The sequence below is a fragment of the Carassius carassius genome, chromosome 25 (assembly GCF_963082965.1).
Source record: "Carassius carassius chromosome 25, fCarCar2.1, whole genome shotgun sequence".
NCBI lineage: Eukaryota > Metazoa > Chordata > Actinopteri > Cypriniformes > Cyprinidae > Carassius > Carassius carassius.
The window spans coordinates 7931702-7957990 of NC_081779.1; the positions used below are offsets into that span (position 1 = coordinate 7931702).

General features: G+C 36.1%; 2 protein-coding genes across 3 annotated transcripts; both read left to right on the plus strand.

The window, feature by feature from the left end:
* Positions 1-3429: 3429 nt before the first annotated feature.
* On the plus strand, positions 3430-13621 carry LOC132104058 (potassium/sodium hyperpolarization-activated cyclic nucleotide-gated channel 2-like). Of its 2 annotated transcripts, none has more exons than XM_059509253.1 (8): positions 3430-3748; positions 3852-4613; positions 8557-8989; positions 11561-11722; positions 11860-12078; positions 12166-12312; positions 12868-13108; positions 13195-13621. In XM_059509253.1, the coding sequence occupies exons 2-8, from the start codon at positions 4108-4110 to the stop codon at positions 13407-13409; spliced, it is 1923 nt and encodes a 640-aa protein (XP_059365236.1). In that variant the 5' UTR covers positions 3430-3748; positions 3852-4107; the 3' UTR covers positions 13410-13621. The 2 variants fall into 2 exon arrangements, with proteins under 2 accessions (XP_059365236.1, XP_059365237.1); XM_059509254.1 differs by having other exon boundaries at positions 3430-3724; positions 4006-4613.
* A 1372-nt stretch (positions 13622-14993) lies between these two features.
* On the plus strand, positions 14994-25125 carry ndufv1 (NADH:ubiquinone oxidoreductase core subunit V1). Its single transcript, XM_059509255.1, has 11 exons — positions 14994-15099; positions 16003-16181; positions 16259-16341; positions 16681-16851; positions 17017-17200; positions 22696-22885; positions 23261-23473; positions 23572-23738; positions 24151-24232; positions 24323-24468; positions 24640-25125. The coding sequence occupies exons 2-11, from the start codon at positions 16008-16010 to the stop codon at positions 24715-24717; spliced, it is 1488 nt and encodes a 495-aa protein (XP_059365238.1). The 5' UTR covers positions 14994-15099; positions 16003-16007; the 3' UTR covers positions 24718-25125.
* Positions 25126-26289: the final 1164 nt, after the last annotated feature.

The window sequence follows — 26289 nt, forward strand, 5'->3', positions numbered from 1 at the left end:
GCTAGCAGATAGTGCCTGAGTTTGGATCAAATGATGTGCGTCTGAAGAACTTCAACAGATATCAGGTATTTCAGACCTTTAAGCTAAATGTTTTTCTGTTATTATTATCTACATGAAGAACTTGAGATTGTATTATATTATTTTATTCTATCTACTATACTTACAACTAAATGAGTGATTATCCAACGTGATAAATTATATTAGTTCAGTTATCTATATTACTTTATTATATTAACCATCTATTAGTTTAGTAGCCTACATTCAACATAAGGATGCATTTATTTATTTGTACATTTATAAGTAGATACGTGATATGTGTAGATGTGACTATGACATGAAATTAGCATTTTTACAGAATACAGTATGTATAAGATTTGCTTTTGAAAGACGTCTCTTATGCGCACCAATGATAATATAACAATTATGTATTATTACATACAATAATTCAGCATTTTTTTATATACTGTAAACTTAAATTCCAGCTTTTTTTATTTTGATATTTAAAATGTAATCATCATACACCGAATATACATTCAAAGATACATAATAAATGTAAGCTTGCATATATTGACATTTTTATATGTATGTTTGTGTGTGTGTGTGTGTGTGTGTGTGTTTTCATTGTCTACTATAAATTGATTGGTATATGTTTTTTTCTTCTAGGTTTTAATGCAGCCTGTGCTTCCATTTATTTATTCGACTGACGTATGAAACTGGAGAAGCTGGAATACACTTCCTCTTTTGAATTACAGTAGGCTGTCACTTTGAGAATTTGAGAGACTCCAGTTCAAAAACACGCTAAAAGAGAGATGAATTCCGTGGTGAAGAAATCCCTGGGAGCTCCCTTCCGACAGCTGAGCAGCTGCGTGAGCGGGGACAAGGACGGATTCAACCGGAAGGGCAAAACCGTCCGCCGGAAGAGCGCCCCCTGCTGCTACAGTCAGACAGCATACGACTCATCCTGGTTAAGGACTTACCAAGCAGAACTGCACAGGGAAAGGTACCAAATACGCTTATAAAATGATTAGACACTTATTATCTGATCTTTATTGCATAATTTATAATGTAATTGTTTGTATTTTGTCTGAGCAGGAGACAGAGGCAAGTCAAATTTGCGCAGAAGAATGCAGAAAAAAACGCAATAAGGGCACATTATAGAAGCCCTCACCGCTTCACAAAGGTATGTTTGTGCTATTTTTCATCACCTAAAAAATATTCGCTAAAAAAACAGAATATAGTAGCTAACTTGTATGTACATTTTGCAGGCACCTGCACAGAGGGCAAAGTTAAAAAGCAAGACCCCCACCAAAAGTGACAACTCTCTGTTTGGTGCCTTCCAAGGACTCAGTCTCAGAATGAATGGAGCACAAGCCTCCATGACACCATCAAATGCAGATCCATGTAAAATCATGTGACCAGAGAGAAGAAACCATTTCATATGACCGTAATGATGGGACATCTGACTGTTATCCTGGTCATTTCCTGGTTACCAAAAGGAACTTCCTCTGTTGCTGCTAATATCTCATTTCAATATCTGAGGCGAATTTTGAATTATCTACAGATGCTGCATTCCAGGAAAATAATCTGAGTATGATATATTATGATAAGTCATGAGACCTCAATGAAAATCAGGATATAATAAAGTTTATATATATATATATATATATATATATATATATATATATATATATATATATATATAATTGATATTTAATATTGTCCACTTTAAACCACTAATTAAAATCTGAAAATAAATCTGAATGGTCAATTAGAAGAGTTTTCACTGCTCTCGGACTCATTGTACAGTTGGCTATGTGTGGTTTATTTATTTTCTCCATATTTCTTTACCTCTTTTGTATTTTCCTTTTGAACTCTAAAGTTCAGTGAGATTGTACAGTAACTTTAAACTCAAATTTGTTTCTCAGATGCCTAAAATTATATCAGTACTGGTAAACGACTGAACCAGTTTATGACTGCTTATGTTTCTGGCTTTCTTTTGCATTAAAATTGTTCTAATAAAGTTGATCTTCATTTGATAATTTTGCAGATAATTTGACCTGAATTTTTCAAGTTCCATATGTGAACAAAACTAGCAAACAATCGACCCTGGTCCTGTATTTATGTAAGACCGTTCAGTACACTTTGGATAAACACTTCAGGACATGACCGAGAACATGTTCCCCACCTCTTTAGAAAGCACGTGTACAGCAAAGGCCATGTCTTTAATTATTTCCTCATGTTTTCCGAAGGTAAAGCATCTTACTAATGCTCAATCTCAGGAACATGATACTCAGCACTTTACAGGATTGACATTCGTCGAAACAAGATAGCATACGTTGAAGTCACTGAATTTAAAGATGCCCATATGTGAGCAACAATAGGCCAAGAATAAACAACGCTGGGGCTAGTTGTCACACTTTTTATTGGGTATTTTACAAATGTTTTACTTTTTAAAGAAAATGTTTTTTTAGACATAATACCTTGGTCTTGGCTACAAAAAACGTTTCCACAATTTTTTCACAAATAAGATACTGATCATTTACTAGAACTTTTCCTTTAATGAACCCATATTATCACACATAATCACACTGTATGGGGTAATAGTCACAATTGAATCCTGCAGTTTTGACGCTGAGAAAAGAGAAAATTATATCTTATAGCTATTTAAATAGGCAGGCCAAATAGCTTTCAGCTAATTTTAAACAGTAAAACAAATGAAAATTAATTAATGGAAAAGGTAACATGCATATTCAACCATTGTTTGGGGTAAAAGACCATTACGAGTAATTAATTTAGAAAATTAGCCTATTACAACACACGTCACAATTTGCCCCAATAAAAATGTGCTGCGACCTGATATTCATGTTTTTTTTTTGCATTTCCGTTTAATGTCCCTAAAGGTATAGCAAAAGTATCATATTTATGAGGGGTTTGAACTACATTCTTGAAACCAACAAACAAAAGTGAAAAGCAAAACCTTTACTTAAAAGTATTTACAAAAAATACAATATATTATAAATAAATCCATAAATCCATAACACATCAGTAAAGTTAAAATAAAACATTGCATATTTTAAATAGTCATACAAATTAAATTTTTAAATAGTAATAGCCTACTAGAACAAATACATACAAATAAAATATAAAATAAATACAATTTTTTAGACTGTAAATAAATACATTCATACATAAATACTACGTTTTAAAATTAATTTACTGCTAATGAACAACAGACTAAACACACAAAACAAACAAATAAAAACATTTTTTACATGAATGTCTTCCTTAAACATGCAGACAGTAGCCTATATTTCTGCACACGCGCAGAATGTATTTCTAAAGCTCACAGCAGCCTCAGGTAAATACACCTGTGAGCCTCCAGCGGATTCAGTGTCTTCTAGCACAAGTTGGCCCCGCCCAGCTCTCTCCTCTACCTGTTCATCCCGACAGCTTGTTGAAGAGATAACACGCAGGTGTCAGCAGAGAGGGAGATAAAAACAGCGCCTGCTATCAAGAAGCCGATTATACACAAACCTCATCGGGTTTCATCGCGTTCCCTGACTGACGCGTGATTTGACGACAAGACAACCCGCGCGCTCATTCTGAGGAGGTTTTGCCAGCGCGCGACACGCTTTATGAGTGGAAAGTGGATACGGGGTAATAATATTGACAATAAGTGCACTTATTCCCACAGGAACCTTTCGAGGGCGGATGGATTCTCCTCGTAAGTTTTTATGATCACGCGAGAGTCCGTTTATAGGGTCAAACTATATGGTAAAATGGACATGTTTTGGTTTTTTGAAATGCTAGTTGAGACCTAATGCTTTGTGTTCATATATTACAAGAGAAAGAGTTTTAAAAAGAAGGTTAAGTTTGCATTATGAGTATTTAAAGAAAAATTAACAAGTACATTCATCTAAAGCATGTGTTAAAATCATATTAAGACCTATTAATTTAAAAAAAGTTTTTGTATACAAACTTTAACATGGTTTCCAAATACAAAAGGATTCTGAATTTGGAAAGCATCATGTTCTCATGCTCTTCTTGAGACTCCCATCTGCCAAACTAGTCATCACCCTGAACCTGCATTAACATCCGATCTGAATTATGGACAGTGATGGACAGCCTCCTGCTTCAGATGGTGACTCGAAGCTCTGCTCCAGAAGCGGCTTCTCTCTAAGCAACTGGCGTTCCTCTTCGAGGACTTTACTGCGAGGAGGAGAGGATGTGAGCCGAAGGCTGCTGTCTGCTGTGAACCACCAGGAATGCACAGACTCCGGGGCCAGTCCCACCTCAAAGTCCCTTGAGGTGACCACAGGGTTAGATGGCACAACAGCAACCACCACCACTGTGACCACATCCACTCCGCCTCACCTCGACAAAGCCATGGCAGAGTCCGTGGGGCCTGCGGGAGCCCCTCAGCCATCCCAATCAGAAGGAAGGGTCTTCACTGTCCCGTCTACATTTCTCCAGAGACAGTTCAGCTCCTTGCTGCAGCCAGGGGTTAACAAGTTCTCACTGCGAATGTTTGGGAGTGCAACAGGTGTTGCAGCTGAGCAGCAACGGGTCAAATCATTTGGGGTTTGGATTATACATCCATATAGTAACTTCAGGTGAGTGACGCAGGGGAAAGGCAAAATATTACTTGGCAGATCATCAAACAAGGGTAGTGTTTTTGTGAATGTAGCAGTAGTCTTAAATCAAGTAAATAAGCCAATTTATTTGAGCATAGTCATTTTCAGGAACAAAATGAATGCTGCTGCTTTTTTCCCTTTTCTTATATATTTTTTTAAATACTCTGAACTTTTAAGTCAAGTTAACAGTAATAGAGTCATGCTATTGTGTTTGTTCAGTCCAAGCAGGCTACTGAAAAAATGGATTTGTGGTTCTGATCTGTTCGACCTCATCCCAGCATGCATTGGGGCGTGTATAATTATGTTTGCTAGTTTTATTTGCACAGCTGCTGTTTATTTTGCTGCTACATTTTGTAGCTTATTATCTTGTTGATGTCAGGATGAGTTAGTTGGTAAACTGGTCAGTTGATTGTTAACTTTGTGTGGCATTTGAAGTATTACATTTTGTGTTTTTTTTTTTTCGCCTTATGAGTTTTTATGTAACACTATTCTTCCAGTGTTACCTGAGTATAATTGATAGTATTATAGTATTTCTTAATATTTGGATTTAATTAAAATTTTTATTTTTTAAATTTTTAAATTTTTTAAATTTTTATGTAAAAAATGTCTATTTAGGTTTTATTTTTAGTTTTAGTAATTTTCATACTTCAACTTAGACATGCTTCAACACTTCAAATTTTAAATGTTGCCTTAGTTACTAACTAAAATAAAATATATTTAAAAAAGTTTTATTTCAGTTAACACATTTTTTTTATATATTTTGTTTTAGTTAACGATAACAATACTGCTCTTTGAAAATAGAAAACATGAGAAGAAGCACTTAATTGTGAATAATTTAACAATAAATATAGAGAATAATTTGCATTGAACTTTTTCTGAACTAGATACAGTGCATGAGATCTTTTAATTAATATAAACCGTAATTGTTACAATGATGCAAACTTTGTCATATCAACAAAGGCAAACAGTTTGAGTTTTCAAATTTTTTTTTTTTTTAAACGTTTTGCAGTGTAGGAGTTTTACAGAGTCCACTGTCAACAATTATTAGTGGTGCTTCACTATTAGTCTTGCACATACTTTGGGTGAGGAGTGTGACCTTTTGGTTGCTCAGATTATACAATGTTGATTCAGAATTATTTTTACCTGATAGATAATACAATTGTTAAAAAACGAAATGCATTAGAGGCTCCTGGAACCAGAATTTTATAGAAACTTGAGGGTGGACCTAGCATCATGTGGGAAATTATTATAATTAAAAAAAACAAAAAAAACAGAGTGGTTGATGTATAACAATAGAGACTCTCTGTGATGTGAGAAAACACCTTGGTTTTACATGTCAATTTCTTTGCTATCAATAATCATACAATGTCCACAAGCACTTACGTCTCAAATCATGACCTTAAAGCACAAACCTTTCAACCACCACAGTAAAGCACAATACAACACCGGTCAGTTACAGCGCTTTCCCTTCTAGAGTTACCATTAGCTGGAAAGGGTATCAGCGTTCATGGATGGGCTGGAAAGACCCACTTACAGAGTGTCAGGTTAATGTTCTTCGTCTGAAACACATACACAGAGAAAGCAGCAAGAGGTAAAGGGATAAACAGTTTTTTTTTTTTTTTGAAAACAAGACATTATCGGTAATAGGAACTCAATTTTTCATACACAGAGTCCCAAGAGAAAAGAATTGTGTGCATAAGTAGGAGATCAAAACCAAAATTTTTAAATCTTTAATCCAATTTAGTGAGGCACTAGAATCACCATGCAGTTTCATGTCTTATTTTACCGTAATTTATTTCATGTGCAAATCTTCTTTTTAGATACAGTTAAACAAACCCTTGAGCCAATTACTGCTGTTTTATCAACTGTTTTACCTAAATTTCCAAGCGAGTTGCTGGTAACACTGTTGTTAATTACTTTACTTCCACTCGATACTTACAGATAACATGCAACACTATTTTGTTAACGTCTACTTTTACTGTTTTTAACAGGAGAATGTGATGATGGTGAAAATATAATCATATCATTTTTAAAATGTGTCTGGTTTGTAATAAATTTGAATTTAATTTTTAGTAATTTTTCTACTTCAACTTAAACCAAATGAAAAATTTAAATGTTGCCTTGGCTACTAATTTAAGTAAAATAGGTTTAAGTTTTTTTTTTAAATATTTTATTTCAGTTAACATATTAAATGTATAAATATGTTAAACATATTTTTAGTTTTAGTTAATGATAACAGTACTGCTATATGTATATTTCTAATAGAAAATGTGATGAAGCACATAATTGAGAATAATTTAAATGTAATTGTAGATAATTGTAGAAAAATTATTTATTATTAAACATTTGTTTTAATCTGCGATTTTTACTTTTGCACTTTTTACTGGGGAAAATATGATAAAGGTGAAAAGGTCATGATCTGTTACAACTTGAATCTTTTTGTTTAGCTGATGAGTAGTTGACTAATGAGTATAACACTGATATGTGTTTAATATGTCTAAAATTGAACTCTTTTTACCTAAAAAAAAAAAAAAAAAAATGCTGTCAGTAGATTTTAGCCCCAGATTTGTCATCTTTGTCACAAGATATATCATAGAGTGTGAAAATAGTCAGTTTCTTTAAGTGTCAATACTTAGAGCTCAGGTCAATCTTTGTCATCACTGGTATTGTCTGATACTCAACACAACTTCCATTTTATTTACCTTAATGTGTTCATTGTTACATGAAATGGCAACCATATGATATAAATCATATTCAAGAAAGTGTACTAAAAATGCCCATTTATTCCAGCAGACTGACCCTGCTTTGGAGAATATGACCACAGATTGAAACTTCAAACCACCGAGCACATGTATGGTAGTGCGTAAAAGGGTGCATACATCAGTTTAAATCAGTCGCATACAATACAGTAGCCTACATTCATGACGCCCCCATTACCACTTAATTAACATGGAGAGGAATGTTTTGCAACACGTGTAATTGACATATTTATTCTGTTTGCTCAGAGTTGTCAATACTTATTTGAAATAATGTCTTATTTTGCACTTGAGTGTTTAAATCAAACTTTGTCCATGATGGTTTCATTTGTAACACCAGACATGCTTTACAGTCACATATTTGTTTCTTAGAAAACCTTTTAGTTATCGGCAAACATGTGGGGCTGATTTAATTTATTTCCACGAAACGTGTGATGTTGCCATAGGATAGTGTCTTATTACATTACAGGGACAGTCGCCCTATAGCACTCTGAAAGACTGGTTCAAACCTGCGATCTTATCAGCCTGGATCTTTAAACCACAAGGAATAAAGGATTACATTTTCCTCTGCTTTGTTTTTAACACATTTTTGTAACCTATGTTGTTTAGTTTCGAGGCAACATTAGCTGCAAGAAAGCTTTAAAATTCATACAAAAGAGCTGAATTATGACACATTGAATGAACAACACATTGCTTAATTTTCTTATATTCTTTTATTATTTTCATTATATATTCTTTGTCTAGTATTCAATTTTTAATTTTGCCTTCTCATTTGGCATATTTTTACATTTAGGTTAGTCATCTTATGCTCTTTTACATTAATATTTAAGAACACTAAGAATTTATTAACTGTTAAATATAGCAAAATACATCAAATGAATATCCATTTTTCACACTATACAATATAATACTGTGATGCCTACTTTCACTTGTGATTTTAGTTTTTAGTATTTTATTTGTTATTTATTTTGAGAAAATAGTGTAGAATTGTAATATTTTCTATTTATGTTATCGGCCATAATATATAAAAATAATTATATTAAAAATATTGTTACATTGGTCCATCCTTTAATTTGAATCACATGGTTGATTTGTAGTTATGAATTTTTATGTACCTACTCTAGAATCCATCTTTTTTTCCTTATATCATGCATCTTCACACACAGGTTCTATTGGGACTTGGTGATGCTGTGCCTGATGATGGGCAACCTCGTCATTCTGCCATGGGGCATCACCTTCTTTGAGGATCAGAACACACTGCCGTGGATCACCTTCAACGTGGCCTCTGACACCCTCTTCCTGGCTGACCTTGTCTTCAACTTTCGTACTGGTATTATGGAAGGAGACAACACCCAAATCATCCTGGACCCACAAGTTATCAGTCGGCGTTACCTTCGAGGCTGGTTTCTGGTGGACTTCATCTCCTCCATTCCGGTAGACTACATTTTCCTTGTGGTGGATATAGAAGCCCGGCTTGAGTCAGCAGAGGTGTACCGCACTGCCAGGGCTTTGCGCATCGTCCGCTTCACCAAGATCCTCAGTCTGCTCAGATTGTTGCGCTTATCCAGACTTATACGTTACATTCATCAATGGGAAGAGGTGAGCAAAAGAACAGGAAGAGAAAAGGATAGAGGAAATTGCGACTAGAATAGCAAAGGAAATATAGTTGCAGAAAATTTGCAAATTTGACCTTTGTCTGAGGGAAACAATAAAATGCACTATGACAGAGATTTTTGTGCTCGTTATACCACAGTGTTGGACTGTTTTCTTTAATCTTCTTTAAGGAGCAACCATATCTAAAGTGCTAGGAAAGAGAGAGCCCATACTTTGTTACATCATTTTTTCTGAACTATTGGATTTGTTGAGGTATTGAGACAGGTCAAGGAGATTATTTACAAAGTAGTCTTTTGTTGTGGAAGTGATGCTTCTACCATATTTGTAACAAGGAGTTGAATTTGCAGCTTTAGCTATATGGAGTATACACAAAACTAGATAATGATCCGAGATCATCACTTCAACGCCAATAACATCAATTTCATGTGACAGTATTAAATCTAAAGTATGATTACGATAATGAGTAGGTCATTACATGTTTTGCCTGACCCCAGTAGAGTTCAGTATGTCTATAAATGCTGATCCTAATGCATATTTTTCATTATCAACATGGATATTAAAATCCCCAACAATTAAAACTTTAACTGCAGCCAGCACTAACTCAGAAAATCATCAAATTCTTTGATAAAGTCTGTATGGTACCCTGGTGACCTTTATACAGTACCCAGTACAAACATCACAGGGGATATTTATCATTAACACGTACTTCTCTATATAATGCACAATTACTTCAAGCACCATCACTTCAAATGAATTTTACTTGAAACCATAGTTTATAAATATTACAATAAATTGTAGCAACACCTCACCCTTTACCTTTTGAATGCGGCTCATATTTACAACGGTAATCTTGGGGTGTAGACTCATTTAAAGTAATGTAATCATCTAATCTTAGCCAGGTTTCTGTCAAACCGAGCACATCTGGTTTATGATGGGTGATCATATCATTTACAAAAAGTGCTTTCGCAGAAGGGGACCAAATATTCATTTAGCCAAGCTTTATAATTTGTTTATTTGTATTATGTGTATTATCTGTGTTTTACTTGTTAAACATTAATTAAATTGTTACCCTTAAGTTGTTTTGGACGTTTTTTGTATTAGCTAGTTCGGGGACCAGACGCAGTATCTATAGTATGATATATAGGTGTAGGATGCTCTATGTGATTTTTACTGACTTCTGATGTGAGGCGGATAGCAGACGGTTGGTTTAGTCAGTGGAGGGATGAAGACCATCTCTTTTTTAATAGGTCAGGTCTGCCCCAAAAACTTGTCCAATTGTCTATGAAACCAATGTTATTCTGCGGGCACCACTTAGACATCCATCCATTGAGAGACAACAGTCTGCTGTGTATCTCATCACCGTGATAAGCAGGGAGACGACCAGAGCATATAACAGTGTCTGACATCGAACTTGCAGGTTCACACAACTCTTTAATGATATTTTTGTTGATCTCCGACTTGCGAAGTTTAGTTCTGAAATCTCCCATTAGCCTAACTATTTCCCTGCATTTATCCCGTGAATCACTTGCTGCTGACAGGGAAGTCTACACTATACATGTGGCAAGCAGTGCAAGTGACAAGAACAGGAGAAGAAGCCATGACTCACTGTGATTATTGAATGATTTACCACAGTTGTTCAATGAACTCGTGAAAAACAGAGTAAGAGAGAGAGAAAAGAAATAGAGCGAGAGATAAAAGAAATGGTAGGAAATGCAAAACGTAAATGACAAGCTAACAGGTTAACGGAATGCTAACACGCTGTGCTAGCGGTTTACATTAAAAACAAACAATGTAAAATTAGTATAGAGATTCCAGCAGAAAAACAAAGCTAAGTTACATGTAGCTACAATCACAAACCACTCGTGCACATGTTGAAACGGATGCATTGATTGTCAATACACAGCAATGATATAGTCTCAGCCTCAGTCTCAGATGCAATGCCCACAGACCGTTTGATGCATATGGTACACAAAATTGAAAACACTTCAGGAGTTTCCAAGTCGTCATCTGATTGGTTGAATTCTACAGTATTAAGAGCAATAATGAAGAGATAACATATATTACGTTTATCATACTCTATTACTGAAAATGATATCTATTTTTAAGTAACCATTGTATATTAAATATGAAGGGGGAATCTAGTAGACTTATTTTTTTTTTAACTGTTGTTGTCACAAGATTTAAATGCTGCTTTGGTGGGCTGCGATGTAAACGAAATTACGCTACTTATAAAAAAGGGGATGATCCACTCAATATGTCCCACCCAAACTTCCTTTTTCAGTGAAACTTACATCAACACATTAAATAACCCTTTGTTTCAAGGAATTTCCGTGCTTTGCTTAAATTTGTGATATGAATAAACAGTGCTCATAAAGGTTGTTGAGACTGTACTCTCAATTGAAACGGGTAGGGCTCAGGACCGGAAACAGCATTCAATACGTCATGACTTAAGCGGATTGAAGTGACTGAATTTTGCCTGTGAGAATTCACCAAGCAACAGTAAATGTGACTCCATCTTCTAGTGCTGACTGTACATCTATCACCTTTTTTTTATAGATCTTCCATATGACCTATGACCTTGCAAGCGCAGTAGTTCGCATAGTGAATCTGATTGGAATGATGCTCCTGCTGTGTCACTGGGATGGCTGCATGCAGTTCATGGTGCCCATGTTGCAAGATTTCCCATCAAACTGCTGGGTCTCCAAAAACAACATGGTGGTATGTTTGAAAATCTTGGGTAGTGTCTCAAAGACACATTAAACCATTAGCAAACAGAAAATGCACTTCTGCTTTTGAAATATAATCTTAAACTTCTAAATTTTGCTTTAAATTTCCAATATGTCTTTCTCTGTCAGAATGCCACTTGGGATGTCCAATACTCCTATGCCCTTTTTATGGCCATGAGCCATATGTTGTGTATAGGATATGGTGCTCAGGCACCTGAGGGAACAACTGATGTCTGGCTCACAATGATCAGCATGATTGTTGGTGCCACCTGTTATGCCATGTTCTTGGGCAATGCCACTAACCTTATCCAGTCCTTGGATGCTTCCCATCGTCAGTATCAAGAGAAGGTACTAGTTTCTCAATAAAGCATTTTTGAGTCTCCACCCCCCCCCCCCCCCACCCTGTCAACAGTTTTGATGTTTGGTTTGTTACAGTACAAACAAGTGGAACAGTACATGTCCTTCCACAAGTTGCCGGCTGACATGAGGCAGAGGATCCATGATTATTATGAGCACCGCTTCCAGGGAAAGATGTTTGACGAGGAAAATATCCTCGAAGAACTCAGTGACCCACTAAAAGAGGTTTCTCTTCTATTTCTTCTTTCATGTTTTGGTCAGATCGTTCGTGTAACTTGCTCCACCTCAGAACTGACTTTTCTTTTTTGGTTGACATAATTAATTCACGGTTGTGCTGCTCGCACGGTCAGTCACATAACTGTCATATGTAAACAAAATGTCCGTTTTTGCTTGGACAATTGATTAATATTTTATTTAATAATAGGAAAATAATATCCTATTTATTATTTAATTGTATGTATAATTGTACTATATCAAGGACACCTTAAAATAAAGTGTCACCACATCACATTTCATCAGTCTACTTTTTTGGCTCGAAAAATTATTAGTTGTGCACACCCTAGTTTATATAAATGTATATAATAAATATTGAAAAAGCATTTTGGTTAATGTCATAAAGGTTACAAGGTTTTGTGTCTCATTATATCTTAGCATATCTCAACTAAAAATGACAAATCCTTATCCATAAACTTAATCTTAGGTCAGAACTAAACTGTCCAGTGGATTGGTAGATTACAATAGTATTCCTAATCCATCTTGTATTGTGTGTGTGACCTGCAGGAGATAGTGAACTATAACTGCCGTGAGCTGGTGGCTAATATGCCTCTCTTTGCGAATGCTGATCCTCACTTCGTCACTGTGCTCCTCACGAAGTTACGCTTCGAGGTCTTTCAGCCGGGTGATATAATCATCCGTGATGGGACGCTCGGTCGTAAAATGTACTTCATCCAGCATGGCTGCGTCAGTGTGATCACTCATGACAATAAAGTGAAGAAACTGAATGACGGCTGCTATTTCGGGGGTGAGTTTGATTTTTCCTTGCTTTTACAAGATAAAAAAAAAGTGTTAGCTTTATACATAGATGTTACAACAGATGTTCTTTTCTAGAGATCTGTCTGCTGACCCGTGGACGTCGTACAGCCAGTGTCAGAGCCAACACATACTGCAGACTTTATTCACTGAGTGTGAGCAGCTTTAATGAGGTCTTAGAGGAGAATCCGTTAATGAGGAGGGCGTTTGAGAGCGTAGCAGTGGACCGTCTGGAGCGTGAGGGAAACAGCATTGTGCGTTCACACAAGAGTATGGAGGACGATGGAGACTAATGGATTCTTATTCTTATTGAACTTTGACAGACTCACCGAAGATGACTGAATATAGAAAAAAACCATGGTGTTACAGTATCCATATAATTGACTTAAAAGACAATGTACAGTTGCAGTATGGTGTGATTTATCTAATTCAAATAGTTATTTCTTATTCTTAATTTGACATTGAAATGTATTGGAACATAAAAATAAACAATATCAGTCCTGTAGTTTTGATAAAGTTTTGTTGACTTTTGAGATACTAGATTCATGTAATTCATTTCAGTCAGAAACCATTAATTTAGCAGGGACGTCGATGAATGTGGTAAAACATGTATATGCAGCAATATATATTATAATACAACTACATTAATGATACAATAAAATGAATTTCTACTAAGCTAAGTAATAGTAGCCTTTAGTCAAGGAATTGCTCCCTGTAAATTTAGCATTTAGCAAAATATCTCCACGATGGATTTGAATATGGTAACTCTGTACAACTCCATGATTAACTCTTTAATCTTGATGTCTTTGACACTGCTTTTATTTAAACCAGCCACCAGCACGTAACAGTGTTGCACTTACCCAAGCTTTCATTATTGTGGTGCTGCTGGTGAAAGGTCTCTAGTTTTTAGGTCTTTTAGGTCTCTGGATATCATTAATTCCTAATGGAGGAAAACGGATAATCAAATCGAGCTAAATCAATGAAAATAATATTTCTATTAGTTGTTTTATAATACAATATCATAGTGCATTCATACCTGCTTTCCGGATCAACACTGAGCACTTAAGAATCATGCACTGTAAGAAAAGATGTCTGCTAACTGAAAGACATGGAGGACCCATTGTCCTCTTAACTTCAAATTAAAGTATTAAACAATATGAGTCACATAATCACTGATTAAACTCATTTCCTTTTGGCCTGAGCCCTTTCTTGTCTGTCATTATCGGTTATGATTTGTTTTCAAATGTGCTTTAAAAAATACTTTGGAGCAGATGATATATTAATGTTACATTATATTTTGTTAGTAACATTTCTACTCTTCTCTGTGGTTGGAAAGAAAAAAAAGATACATATATTACCCCACATAATGGGTCAAATTATAGAGATGAATGAGGAGTATTATGGCAAAACAAGATTTTGAATATGAATGTTAATTTGATGTCTTTCATATGCCACTATATTAATAATGTATATTATTAACTTTTAAATACAGTCGCTGTACATAAGTCTACATACTGTTTGGTAGAATATATTGCGTTTACCAGCTTAATGTGTCATTATTATTTACAGGGAATTACAATTTCTTTGTTAAAATTTTTTCATACTAAACACTAAATAAAACTGCACTTCAAACCAAATTAAGTGGTTTGTACTATTTATACTATGGGAGAAATAATGAGACTATGAAGTATTTGACTAAGTAGAAATATTATTTGAACAATTAAACCAAACTTAAAATTGCATTGGATAGATAACGGAATAGCAAATGAAGTGTCTTCAGGTTGACACATATATCAGTGTTTATTTTATTAATTTATTAAGGGGTATTTAAAGGCTTTAAGGATTTATTTTACATTAAACTTTTTTATTTTACATGCAACAGCGCCTCCACACACAACAGGTCAAAACCGTTATTACATCCGGGTCTGGCGCTATATTCCTTCCGCTTACATTTTATAACGCTGATCCAGGGAGATCACGAAGGTAAACAGCGGTTATGCTTTATTGCTTGATTTTTCTCATTTTAAATCGAGGTGTGTGTTTTTTTTGTTGTTGAGTTTCTCAGTTTTTGACAACCTCATATACCTTCTGTAAAATAAATTCGAACACGTCGTGCATATCGCAAATTACATGATGATCGTGGAGGTCATTGTGGAACGAATCCGTTTTCAACCGGTTAACGTACTGTACAATGTCTGAAAGAGTTTAGCTTGTGTGTTTATGTAATGATGTTTAATATAGAGGCTCTCTTTGATCTATATGGATGTGTTTTTATTGCCGCAGCTGAACTATTTACACTTTCCATCTCTTGTCTTGCGTTAACTGTTCTCTTGTCTGAAGTTTTGATGCATTTTGAGGGCTTTTTAGTTAATGTATGGATTATGGTACACTGTTGAACCTCAAAAGTTTGTGTTGTGAATTAATTTTATGTGCTATTATTATTTTGGGATGTTTAGTTCTTCCCTCCTTTCGACGTGTTCCCAACAAACATGCAAACATTTGATTTTGTGAACATTTATGGCAACGATAACAATATAAATCCTTTTTATGTTGTTTTTATTTTTTTCAATCATTAGTAATTTTATGTATTTTTTTGTATTTCTATTAAATTTCATTTTGACACTTTATATTAAACATATTTCAGTTAGTTGCAAAGGCAACATTTTAGTTGTCATAGATTTTTTCCCCCAGAAATTTCTATCTAATATTTATATTTAATTTAATTTTAGCTTTATTTTAATTATCAAAAACTATTTTGAATAGTTTTAGTTTTAGTTAATAATAATGGGTCATAAGGACTGGAGTTGTTATTAAACAGTGCACATGTGATACAGCTTTAGTGATGAGGGAGACTTTAATGCTCTTTGTACGATCCATCTCTTTCAGGTAAGATGTTGTCCTGTCTCGGTTGTCCCGTTCTGAGCCGGGTTCTCACCAATGGGGCTTCACGTGCCCCGGTTGCTGTGGTTGCAGCTGGTGCATCACGCTCTTCTGTAGCCATCAGCACTGCCTCTCCCCCAAACCCCATGACACCGGTGCGATACAACAGCAGCACAGCTCAACAGGTGACTAGTTACTCAAATCCACTCTCTGCATAAGTAATGATCAATGAAACGGGCTATAATCAGTATGTTTCCCTTAGGAAAAACCAAAGAAGACCAAATTTGGACCTCTAGCTGACCAGGACAGAATATTCACTAACCTATATGGACGTCATGACTGGAGGTAAAAAAATATTAAATTGTATTAAGAATTATATCTAAAGATTTAAATTGCAAGGTCACGTCTCACAATTCAGACTTTTTCTTTTTTTCTCAGAATTGCAAGTTTAAAATCTCAAATTGCGGGCTACACACACACACACACACACACACACACACACAAACACACACACACACACACACACACACACACACACACACACACACACACACACACAAACACAAACACAGAAAAAACTCCATATTAAATTCTGCATATTAACTTCCTTTGTGTTTGTATACATAGATATGATTGTCACCATAGTGCTTGTTTTAAATGTGATGAATTGTTCATATATCTCAGGCTGAAGGGTGCCCTGAGGAGAGGTGACTGGTACAAGACCAAGGAGATTTTGGATAAAGGAGTGGACTGGATCCTGAATGAAGTTAAGGTCTCAGGGCTGCGTGGCCGAGGAGGAGCTGGATTCCCCACAGGGATGAAGTGGAGCTTCATGAACAAGCCCAGTGATGGCAGGTAGTTTACATATCAACAATTAGTGGGTTACATGACAAAGTCACATGACTCTGCAAACGCTGATGTAAATTCTTAGCCAGTGGAACTACATTTAGCTCTTTTCATTAGGATCAAATCAGGTCACACAAAAGCATACAAGTTTCTTTCTTTTTTTTACCCTCTCAGGCCTAAATATCTGGTAGTGAATGCTGACGAAGGAGAACCCGGTACCTGCAAGGACAGAGAGATCATGCGTAATGATCCCCACAAGCTGATTGAGGGCTGTCTGGTGGCTGGCAGGGCCATGGGAGCACGTGCAGCCTACATCTACATCCGAGGAGAGTTCTACAATGAGTCGTCCAATCTGCAGGTGAAAAATAAAGGATGTGATCCCTCGTATACCTGTAACATAATTCATTTTAAGAGACCGAGACATGCTTCTGATGTGAAGTCTGAAAAAGACCTAAATAATGAATAGAATAATGATTAATAAATCAATTAAAATATTAATGATAAATTCATTAATAAATACTAATATTATAGCTATATTACATTACACTACCATTTACATTTTTTGAAAGAAATAATGTATTTTAATTTATTTATTTGCAAGGATGCATTAAACAGGACAAAAGTGAAAGTAGAGACATTATGACAAATGTAATGTTTCAAAATATATATCAATTAAATGCTGTAATTTTGAACTCTTTATTCATCAAAGAATCCCGTAAAAAATTTATCATGATTTCCACAAAAATAATATTGTTTTCAAGATTGATAATAAGAAGAAATGTTTCTTGAGCACCAAATCAGCATATTAGAATGATTTCTGAAGGATCATGTGACATCGAAGGCCTCTGAAGATTCAGCTTTGCCATCACAGGAGTAAATTACATTTTCAAGTATATTAAAGGTGCACTAAGTGATTTTTGAAAAACACCTAGTCCCAATACACACTCGCAGCCAATCAGCAGTAAGGGGAGTGTCTAGTAATCGACAAGTGACCACACCGGTAATACTGGTATCACCGTGGAGGGGGTCCTCTTTTCCTTGGTTCCTCTCTTCCTTGATTCCTCTCTTTTAAATAGCTTATAAATGCATCCGCGTTATACTTTCACTTTTGAAATAGCGGCAATTTGCATTTCGGCGTCAATTGCTTGAATGGACAAAAAAAAAACTCAGTGATATTAAATACAGATCTTTTATTAACATAACGAATAAAAATACCACCATGCATATTCTGAAAAAACTGGAAATCGGCAAAACTGTGGAACCACACAAATAAGAACCATGAACGTTTATTGCCCAGCCAATATTAGAACGTTTTTAAAACGAATAAGAAAATAAAACAGGCCTAAATAAATGACACAAAGTTTAAATAAGATAAAACCATATATATAAGAAACGAATATAAAATAAAAACTTCCAAAATGACCTTAGCCTACATGACAAAAAAACCCCTATAAATTGGCATTTATTAAGAGTGGGTGCAGAGATTTTTTTTCTTTTGGGCTGCGGCTCGACGTTGGCTTCCTCCTCATTTTGTTCTCTCTCATCTGTCACGGGAGTGCATTGACTGCGCTTTCATACCGAGGATGACCGTTTCTTCCTCTGTCATCTTCTTGGTCTCTTCATCCTTCGGGTCGTAGTCATCCCGGTAGCGCGGGTCCGGGAACATTTGTCAAGCGCATAAGCTGCCGGCTTGCTTCTGGCAGAGCTTCATATTTCTCGTCTAAAATAGATATGATGCCGGCTTTCAGGTTGGCTGTCAGTTGTCCGTCCTCATCCGATATGGCCAATGATTCCTTTTTTAATGAGACGCATCAGGGAGAAGAGATGACGCGGTTATGCTGATCTGTGATGTGACTGTCTCTTGGCACACAGCATTATGGCTGCTTTCAGTTTTTAATTATAGTGCATGCTTTCTTTTAAACTAAATTATTATAATTATTATTTTTACTTAATTCAAATAAATATTTTAAGAAAAAATTTATACCGTATTTTCCGGACTATAAGTCGCACTTTTTTGTCATAGTTTGGCTGGTCCTGCGACTTTATCAAAATTGATTTGAAATCAACCAAGAGAAAACATTACTGTCTAAAGCCGCGAGAGGGCGCTCTATGCTGCCAGAGATGCTGCTCAGTGCTCCTGTAGCCTACACTGAGCAGCATAGAGCGCCCCCTCGCAGCTTTAGACAGTAATGTTTTCTCTTGGTTCTTGGTTCTAAATAAATGTGACTTATGCCACGTTTCCACTGCAGGAACTTTACCCAGGAACTAGGGACTTTGGCCTGGTACTCGGTGTGTTTCCACCGAAGGAACTAAATAAAGTTCTGGGTAAAAAAAATGCCCCTCAGAAAGTCCCTGCTGGCGAGGTGGTACTTTTTCAAAGTTCCGGAACCTTCGGAGGCGGGACTTGGGCGCTAAACATCCTGATTGGTTGAGTTCACGCAGCATTGGTTGGGTTCAACCACCATTTATTCGGATCATTTTCAAAATATTACTGTTGTTGTGTCATGAAATGTAATTTTAAAAGTATTTCAGTTGAGAATGTAGTTGTTTAAAACTTAAATGTGGTTTATTTAAAAAGACAGCGTCTATTTAAGAATGTGTTTCGCTGATCTCGGAGATGGTGAACTCCACGTGATCAGCGAGAGCTCAGTCCTCATGTATCCGCCAAGAGCAGCCTTACCTCGGCTAGACCTTCTGATATGTGCTGCTGGCTCTGATGTCTTTTTAGTGGTTAAACCATGGGCGGATCTACAGGGGGGCAAGGGGGGGCAGGTGCCCCCCCACTCTAGAGCCTTGCCCCCCCAGCTGCCCCCCTAACTTTAATGATCCAAAAACTGTACTTACAAAAACAACCCACCACTATGTCCAATACATTTACCAAAAGTGAACAATTTAATTTTTAATTTTAAATGTATTATTCGCCCTTCCCCCCTGCCCCTCAAATACTTAGTTACGTCCCTGATTCAAACGTGCAGAGCGGCGTTCGCTCAGTCTGGCTCATACACACAGCGAGTCTGCTTCGGTGCGGTGGCCCTGCAACCAGAGACTGAGCTGCCCCGGACAGATCCTCTGAAGGTGAAGTGAGTTTCCCCAGGTGTAGTTTAAACACACGTTTAACTTAAAGTTACATTTGTAATGAATGTATTGTATGCTAAAGACGATTCAGCATCAGCAAAAACAGCGAGTCTATTACGTTAGGCAAAATCAGCGGTCAAATCGCTCCCTCGTGATTTGTAAGAGCACTCTTCTCTTTGATTAGCCTGATTTTGATTTTAGTAAAGACAAGAACAGCTTAATAAAAAATATAAAATATTGAGGGGCAGCGCTAGGGCTGGGCTAATGGGGCTTAAGCCCCGAAAGTTTTTAGTAAAGCCCCGAATATTTTGTTAAATTGTCTTTCTCACAGAGCAAAACAATTCATCAGAAAAACAAATGTGAATAAGATTACAGCGGCCGCGATTAACTAATCATGAACAGTACATATTACATTTTTATTTATATTTTCCCCTTTGCATTAAAGGTACTTTTGACGTGCTTTTGCAACGTTGAGCATTGTAGCCAATCACAGACATGTCTGTTGATCACATCGGCCAATCAGAGGCGTTTAAATGAGTCGCTGTGCTGAAGATGTGTTTTGCGCGAGCTCACCGAGTTCACGTTCGCAAACCTGTCATTATTATTGGCAATAAACTTAAGATGCAGATAAGAGATTCACTTGATATTATTATTGATGCTACTCTGATGCACTACATTACGCAACGCTCTGTTTGTTGTTAGGAAGACTAAAAGTTCAGCAGTCTAGCTCATCAATGTCAAAATTATTAAATAAGTTAACAAATGCCTGGTAAAATGTAAGTAGATAATTTAATATTTGACTGTTTTACAATAGAAAAGTTCAACTTTTTTTATTTATTTATTAAATTTTGCCTTTTTGAATTGAAAATATGCTATAATTTCCTTGATTCATTTATGTAAATTAAAAATAAAATATTAGTTGCAAATAGTTACAATTATTTCACTAATACAACAAGCCTTTCTTTTTCTTTATTCCCTTAAATCGCTTTAATAATTTATTAATTACTTTAAATAAAAATACCCAATTTTAGTTTGGGCTGTTACGTTACAACACACAATACAGTGCCAGTTAGGAGATCTATCATTTGATTAGGTAAGCCTAAGCAGTCCTATTAAATCCAATTCCTCTCAGATATCACAGCAATGAAACCAGGTTACAACTGGGGAAATAACAAATACAATAGAATTAAGTAGTCTAAACATAACTGGTGTGTGTGTTGTGAATTAAAAAACGTTGTAGTGTGTAAGGGCATGATTAAACAATAACTACTGTAGTTTAAAAGTGTTTTTGTGTGTTTTTTTAAAGCAATTCATATATAGGGATTCCATGTACCCCTGCCACCCTGCCAAGACCTCTTGCCACCCCTTTGCCCCCCCATGCAAAATTTTCTAGATCCGCCACTGGGTTAAACATAAAATATAATTCGTTTTGGGTAAATCTAACAGGTTATCTTTGGTCTGTATTCAATTTATTTATATGTTAAAATGAAAATAAAAAAGGCAAATTTATATAATATTTCAATTCATTGTAATGGTTGTATATATACACATTTCCCTGAACGAAGTACATTTATGCAGCTGGTATTATGTTAAAAATGTAAACGAAAGGAGGCAGTGGTATTTGATATCCTATTTCGTTTTATTGTAAATATACAGTGAGGGCGAGCTGACTGATGTTATCAAGTACGCTGCTGTTTGCAGAATTACCGCATTTGCGTTGTCGCGGACATCACACTCCCGAGTCGAATGCACAAAGTCTGAACTACCTAGGAAAGCAACAGGTCTGGGGGGGGGGGGGGGGGGGGGGAAGTTCCTGGGGAAAAAAGTTCCTGGTACAAAGGTTCCGGGTAATTTCGGTGGAAACACGGCATTATAGTCCAGTGCGTCTTATATATGTTGTTTTTCCTCGTCATGACGTATTTTTGGACTGATGTGACTTATACTTTGGTGCGACTTATAGTCCGAAAAATACGGAACTTAAAAAACGTTGTCACGGTGGGAAAGTGATGTAACCGGTGTCGCAGCTTAAAACCGGTTACACCGTCAACACCATCTATCACGGCAAGCCTAATAGGGAGAAGAGCGCTCAGTGAGTACACAGGACGGATATCAAAGGATGGACTATAGATAGTGAGAGATGGCTTAAAAAAATTGAGGAAAACTTTGAAGGAACAAAACATTAAAAAGAATGGTTATGATCAGGTAAGAGGTAGGACTGTGTAAATATTGAAGTAGCTTTCCAACGGTGGAGAGAACTAGAGGAGCAGGAAGGCCTGGAATCTGATGCCGAGGTTGCTTTATTTCTTCTTGATAAGCGAGTTACGTTGATTATGTGTTGGCTTTTGATTGAATATGCCGTGGCCGGGAGGCATAGCAGATTCCGCCATCATCGCTGCCAGGGTTGTGTACATACATGTGGGGCGGACTTATCAAAATAGAGGAGGTCCTGTTGGGGTATAACCTTGTTTGTTTTGGTGCTTTCAAATATCAACATTGTTTGGCAAAAATCGCTTAGTACACCTTTTAAAATACAAAATAAAATAAAGTAGAAATCATTATTTACTATTTTTAATTGAAATAATATTTTGCAGTTTTACTGTATTTGGGGTTAAATAAATCCAGCCCTGGTGGGTAAAAGAGACTTCTTTCAAAAACATAAAAACCATAATCTTCTTGTTATTCAGAGGAGATAATTTTGGAGAAAATGTGATAGAATGTACTACACCGTAAAGGGAAGTAATGTATTGACCTCGTGTGTTTATGTGTGCTTACTCTCAGGTGGCCATTAATGAGGCCTATGCAGCAGGGCTGATTGGCAGGAACGCATGCGGCTCAGGATATGACTTTGATGTGTTTGTGATGCGCGGTGCGGGAGCGTACATCTGCGGAGAGGAGACGGCCCTCATTGAGTCCATCGAGGGAAAACAGGGAAAACCTCGTCTGAAGCCCCCTTTCCCTGCTGACGTGGGTAAGTCAGAATCAAACAAATTCTCTTTTTTATTTAATTTTTGGGGATATTATTTATATTATGTTACATTTTATTTTCTATAATGGGTTTTTCCACTGCTTGGTACGGCACGCTATGGTTCCCTTTTGGGGGGGTTTTCACTGGGTACAGTACCTGGTACTTTTTTTAATACCACCTCGGTATATATATATATATATATATATATATATATATATATATATATATATATACATACATACATACATATATACATAGGCATATATATGTATGTAATTTTTTTTTATTGTATAAGTGACATGTTATAAATCTATTAAATAAATGTTACATTTTACTTAGAATGACCAGTTACAAATTTGACATGTTTTTTTTTTGCAGGCGTGTTTGGCTGTCCAACAACCGTTGCTAATGTTGAGACAGTAGCTGTGGCACCGACCATCTGCCGTCGCGGTGGCACGTGGTTTCTGAGTTTCGGCCGAGAGAGGAACTCTGGCACGAAGCTCTTCAACATTTCAGGCCATGTCAACAACCCTTGCACGGTGGAAGAAGAGATGTCCATACCTTTGAAAGAGCTGATTGAAAGACATGCAGGTAGACCTCATTCCATCTGTACATGGAAAGGTTTGTTCATGGTCTAATCATGTGTGATCTTAACGATTATTGAGCCTTCATTGATATGATCTCTGTAGGAGGTGTCCGGGGTGGTTGGGATAATCTTCTGTGTGTTATTCCTGGTGGCTCTTCCACACCACTAATCCCACGCCATGTGTGCGACACCGTTCTCATGGATTTTGATGCCCTCATTCAGGCCCAGACCGGTCTTGGCACAGCTGCACTTATTGTCATGGATAAATCAGTAAGTTGATTTGTAAAATGACTAGGGCTGTCCATTTAACGGGTTCATTTGGTGTGATTAATCATGGGAAAAAATGAGTTAAAATGATTAACCCAGGCCCAGACTTGTATTTCATCTTATGTTGCATGCAGTTGGTGACAAACATGATTCAGAAAGATGAATGACAAAGACGAATTATTTTAAAACCCATTAATCTCATACCATTATTACATAATGCGATTCTAATTGCGGGGTAAATGCATTCATGCCACCTCTGTGAAAATATACCTACGTTCTACTTCATGTAATGCCCACATTGTAGCCTTGAAATTTAATGTGTAATAAATCCGATTAGCATTTATATTTTTTTAGAAGATCTGTCTGATAATTTGAGTGTTTGACCATTTGATCACACAAGTTTTCCCCTTCATAGACTGATGTTATTCGAGCTATTGCCCGCTTGATTGAATTCTACAAGCACGAGAGCTGTGGGCAATGCACTCCTTGCAGAGAGGGTAAGAAACTGCAAATTTAACAGTATTTACATGTATAGTTTGTTACATTACAATGAATATTTACCTGTCTGTCTCTTCTGGGCCTCTCAGGAGTGGACTGGATGAATAAGATGATGTGGCGCTTTGTGAAAGGCGATGCACAGTCAGCAGAGATTGACATGATCTGGGAGATCAGCAAGCAGATTGAGGGCCACACCATCTGCGCTTTGGGAGACGGAGCTGCATGGCCAGTTCAGGTAAAGGCAGAATATTTTTATTTTATAAATATTATTATTAAATTTTTTTTTTTGAGAATCCGTAGATAATTTGATTCAAATAGAAAAAATATTTACAAATATATATCCACGAATAATCTAAGCCGTCGTTTTAACTGAGAATGTATAATATGTATATTTCTTTGTTCTCAGGGATTGATTCGTCACTTCCGCCCTTTAATGGAGAGCAGAATCGCAGACTTCAAACAGAAACAGCAGGCACATGCTTGAACGCTTCATATCTGCGTCTCTCGCTCATCTAGTCACTTCTAGTTATTTAAGCAAAACTGTCACGGTCTCTCACTCGCTGATTGGTAAACTGCTGGCATCCTCCATTTGCTTCTCTTACATATATCAGGGACATTAAATAAAAGTCATGTGGTTCTTTGAACCCTTTTTGCAATTCTATCCCACCGTGATGATCGGTTCAACATCACACTCCTCCTGACTTGACACATTAAAAAAAGAGTGAAAACTGTTTGAGCAGATGCATCACTCATATACAGTAACTGAGTAAAGGGTATTGGTTGATGTACTTATGTTAAATCCCATTATGATGTTTATGCCATTTTTCTTGATAAGAACATTTTACACTGTATAAACACTTATTTGTGGAAATAAAGAGCCTAGAACTTGAAACAGTGTTTGTTAATCTGGGATTAAAGGACAATGTGCTGTAATTTATAGAGCTAATTGATTATAATTGTTTACAAAAGTCTCCAAAAATATGAAACATGTCTTCTTGTAGCGTCCAGTTAGAGCGAAATCAGATGTTGTGAGAAGACCGACGCAAAACTCCTTGCTGTGTGGAAGGATGAACTGTTAAAGCGGGGTTATGGAAGTTCTGAAGGGTGGAGTCAGTAATAAACATCCAGCTCCTTTCATCATTCTTCAATGAGTTTTATGTAATTAAATGTGTGATTTTGGTGCTTCTCACCAAAATATAATTTCAGCGCTGCAATAAAATCATTCATTGTGTGGCAGTGGACCTGAACTGTTTTGTCCAGATTACTCAACACTTCTACTCTTCATAATTAGTTTCAGGCAAAAATATTAATTTTATTTATGCTTAAGGTCTATCGTTTATTGCAGTTGGAACCTCATAATAATTTGAATAAGTCACATAAAACCAAACTTTAACACAAAGTTTAGCCTAGAAGCTAGTGGAAGGCACATATTTACTTTAAAAACTGTTTTTGGCTTGTCAAAGTAACATTTTAGAATAACAGATATAATGGCTGTTATACCAAATTTATCCAGGTCATAAAATATTTAGGATGCACTTTGGTGATTTAACAACTTATAAAACCACAGAAATGATTTAACTAAATATTAGCCCAAATTGGTAAACTATGAGACAAAGTGATCCAAAATAATGTGGGGTAAATTGAGCCAGCATTTTAACTTACCCCACCATAAGGCGCTGGTGTTCAGTAAAATCAGTAAAATAACTGGTATTTTAAATTGATATAATGCAACAGGTTTAGTTTATTAGATATTTCCATATTATTTGTAGTTTATTTGATAGGGACAGAGTACATGTTCACCAAATCCTTCTCTGGTAAGAACCAGAAGATGATTTTCATCACACTATAATCTATCTTTATATAATATATCTGATACACCGGATTTTTTTTTTTTTTTTTTAACTCAATAAACTCTCTATTTAGTCTGTTTTGGGGGAAGTTACAACTTTGGTGTTCAACATATTGTTTCAGAAATGTAAACCATTAAAGATTTGAAAATATATTTTTTTTACTTAATTTGGTTGGTTTTATGTTAAGTTAGCTTTGAGAAAATAAA

Bases quoted from the DNA above. Each gene is read 5' to 3' on its own strand.
- LOC132104058 (XM_059509253.1), top strand. From the start codon at position 4,108: ATGGACAGTGATGGACAGCCTCCTGCTTCAGATGGTGACTCGAAGCTC. The intron at 4,614-8,556 runs GTGAGTGACGCA...CTTCACACACAG, and splicing joins CATCCATATAGTAACTTCAG to GTTCTATTGGGACTTGGTGA. The intron at 12,079-12,165 runs GTACTAGTTTCT...GGTTTGTTACAG, and splicing joins ATCGTCAGTATCAAGAGAAG to TACAAACAAGTGGAACAGTA.
- ndufv1 (XM_059509255.1), top strand. From the start codon at position 16,008: ATGTTGTCCTGTCTCGGTTGTCCCGTTCTGAGCCGGGTTCTCACCAAT. The intron at 17,201-22,695 runs GTGAAAAATAAA...GCTTACTCTCAG, and splicing joins ATGAGTCGTCCAATCTGCAG to GTGGCCATTAATGAGGCCTA. The intron at 24,233-24,322 runs GTAAGAAACTGC...TGGGCCTCTCAG, and splicing joins ATGCACTCCTTGCAGAGAGG to GAGTGGACTGGATGAATAAG.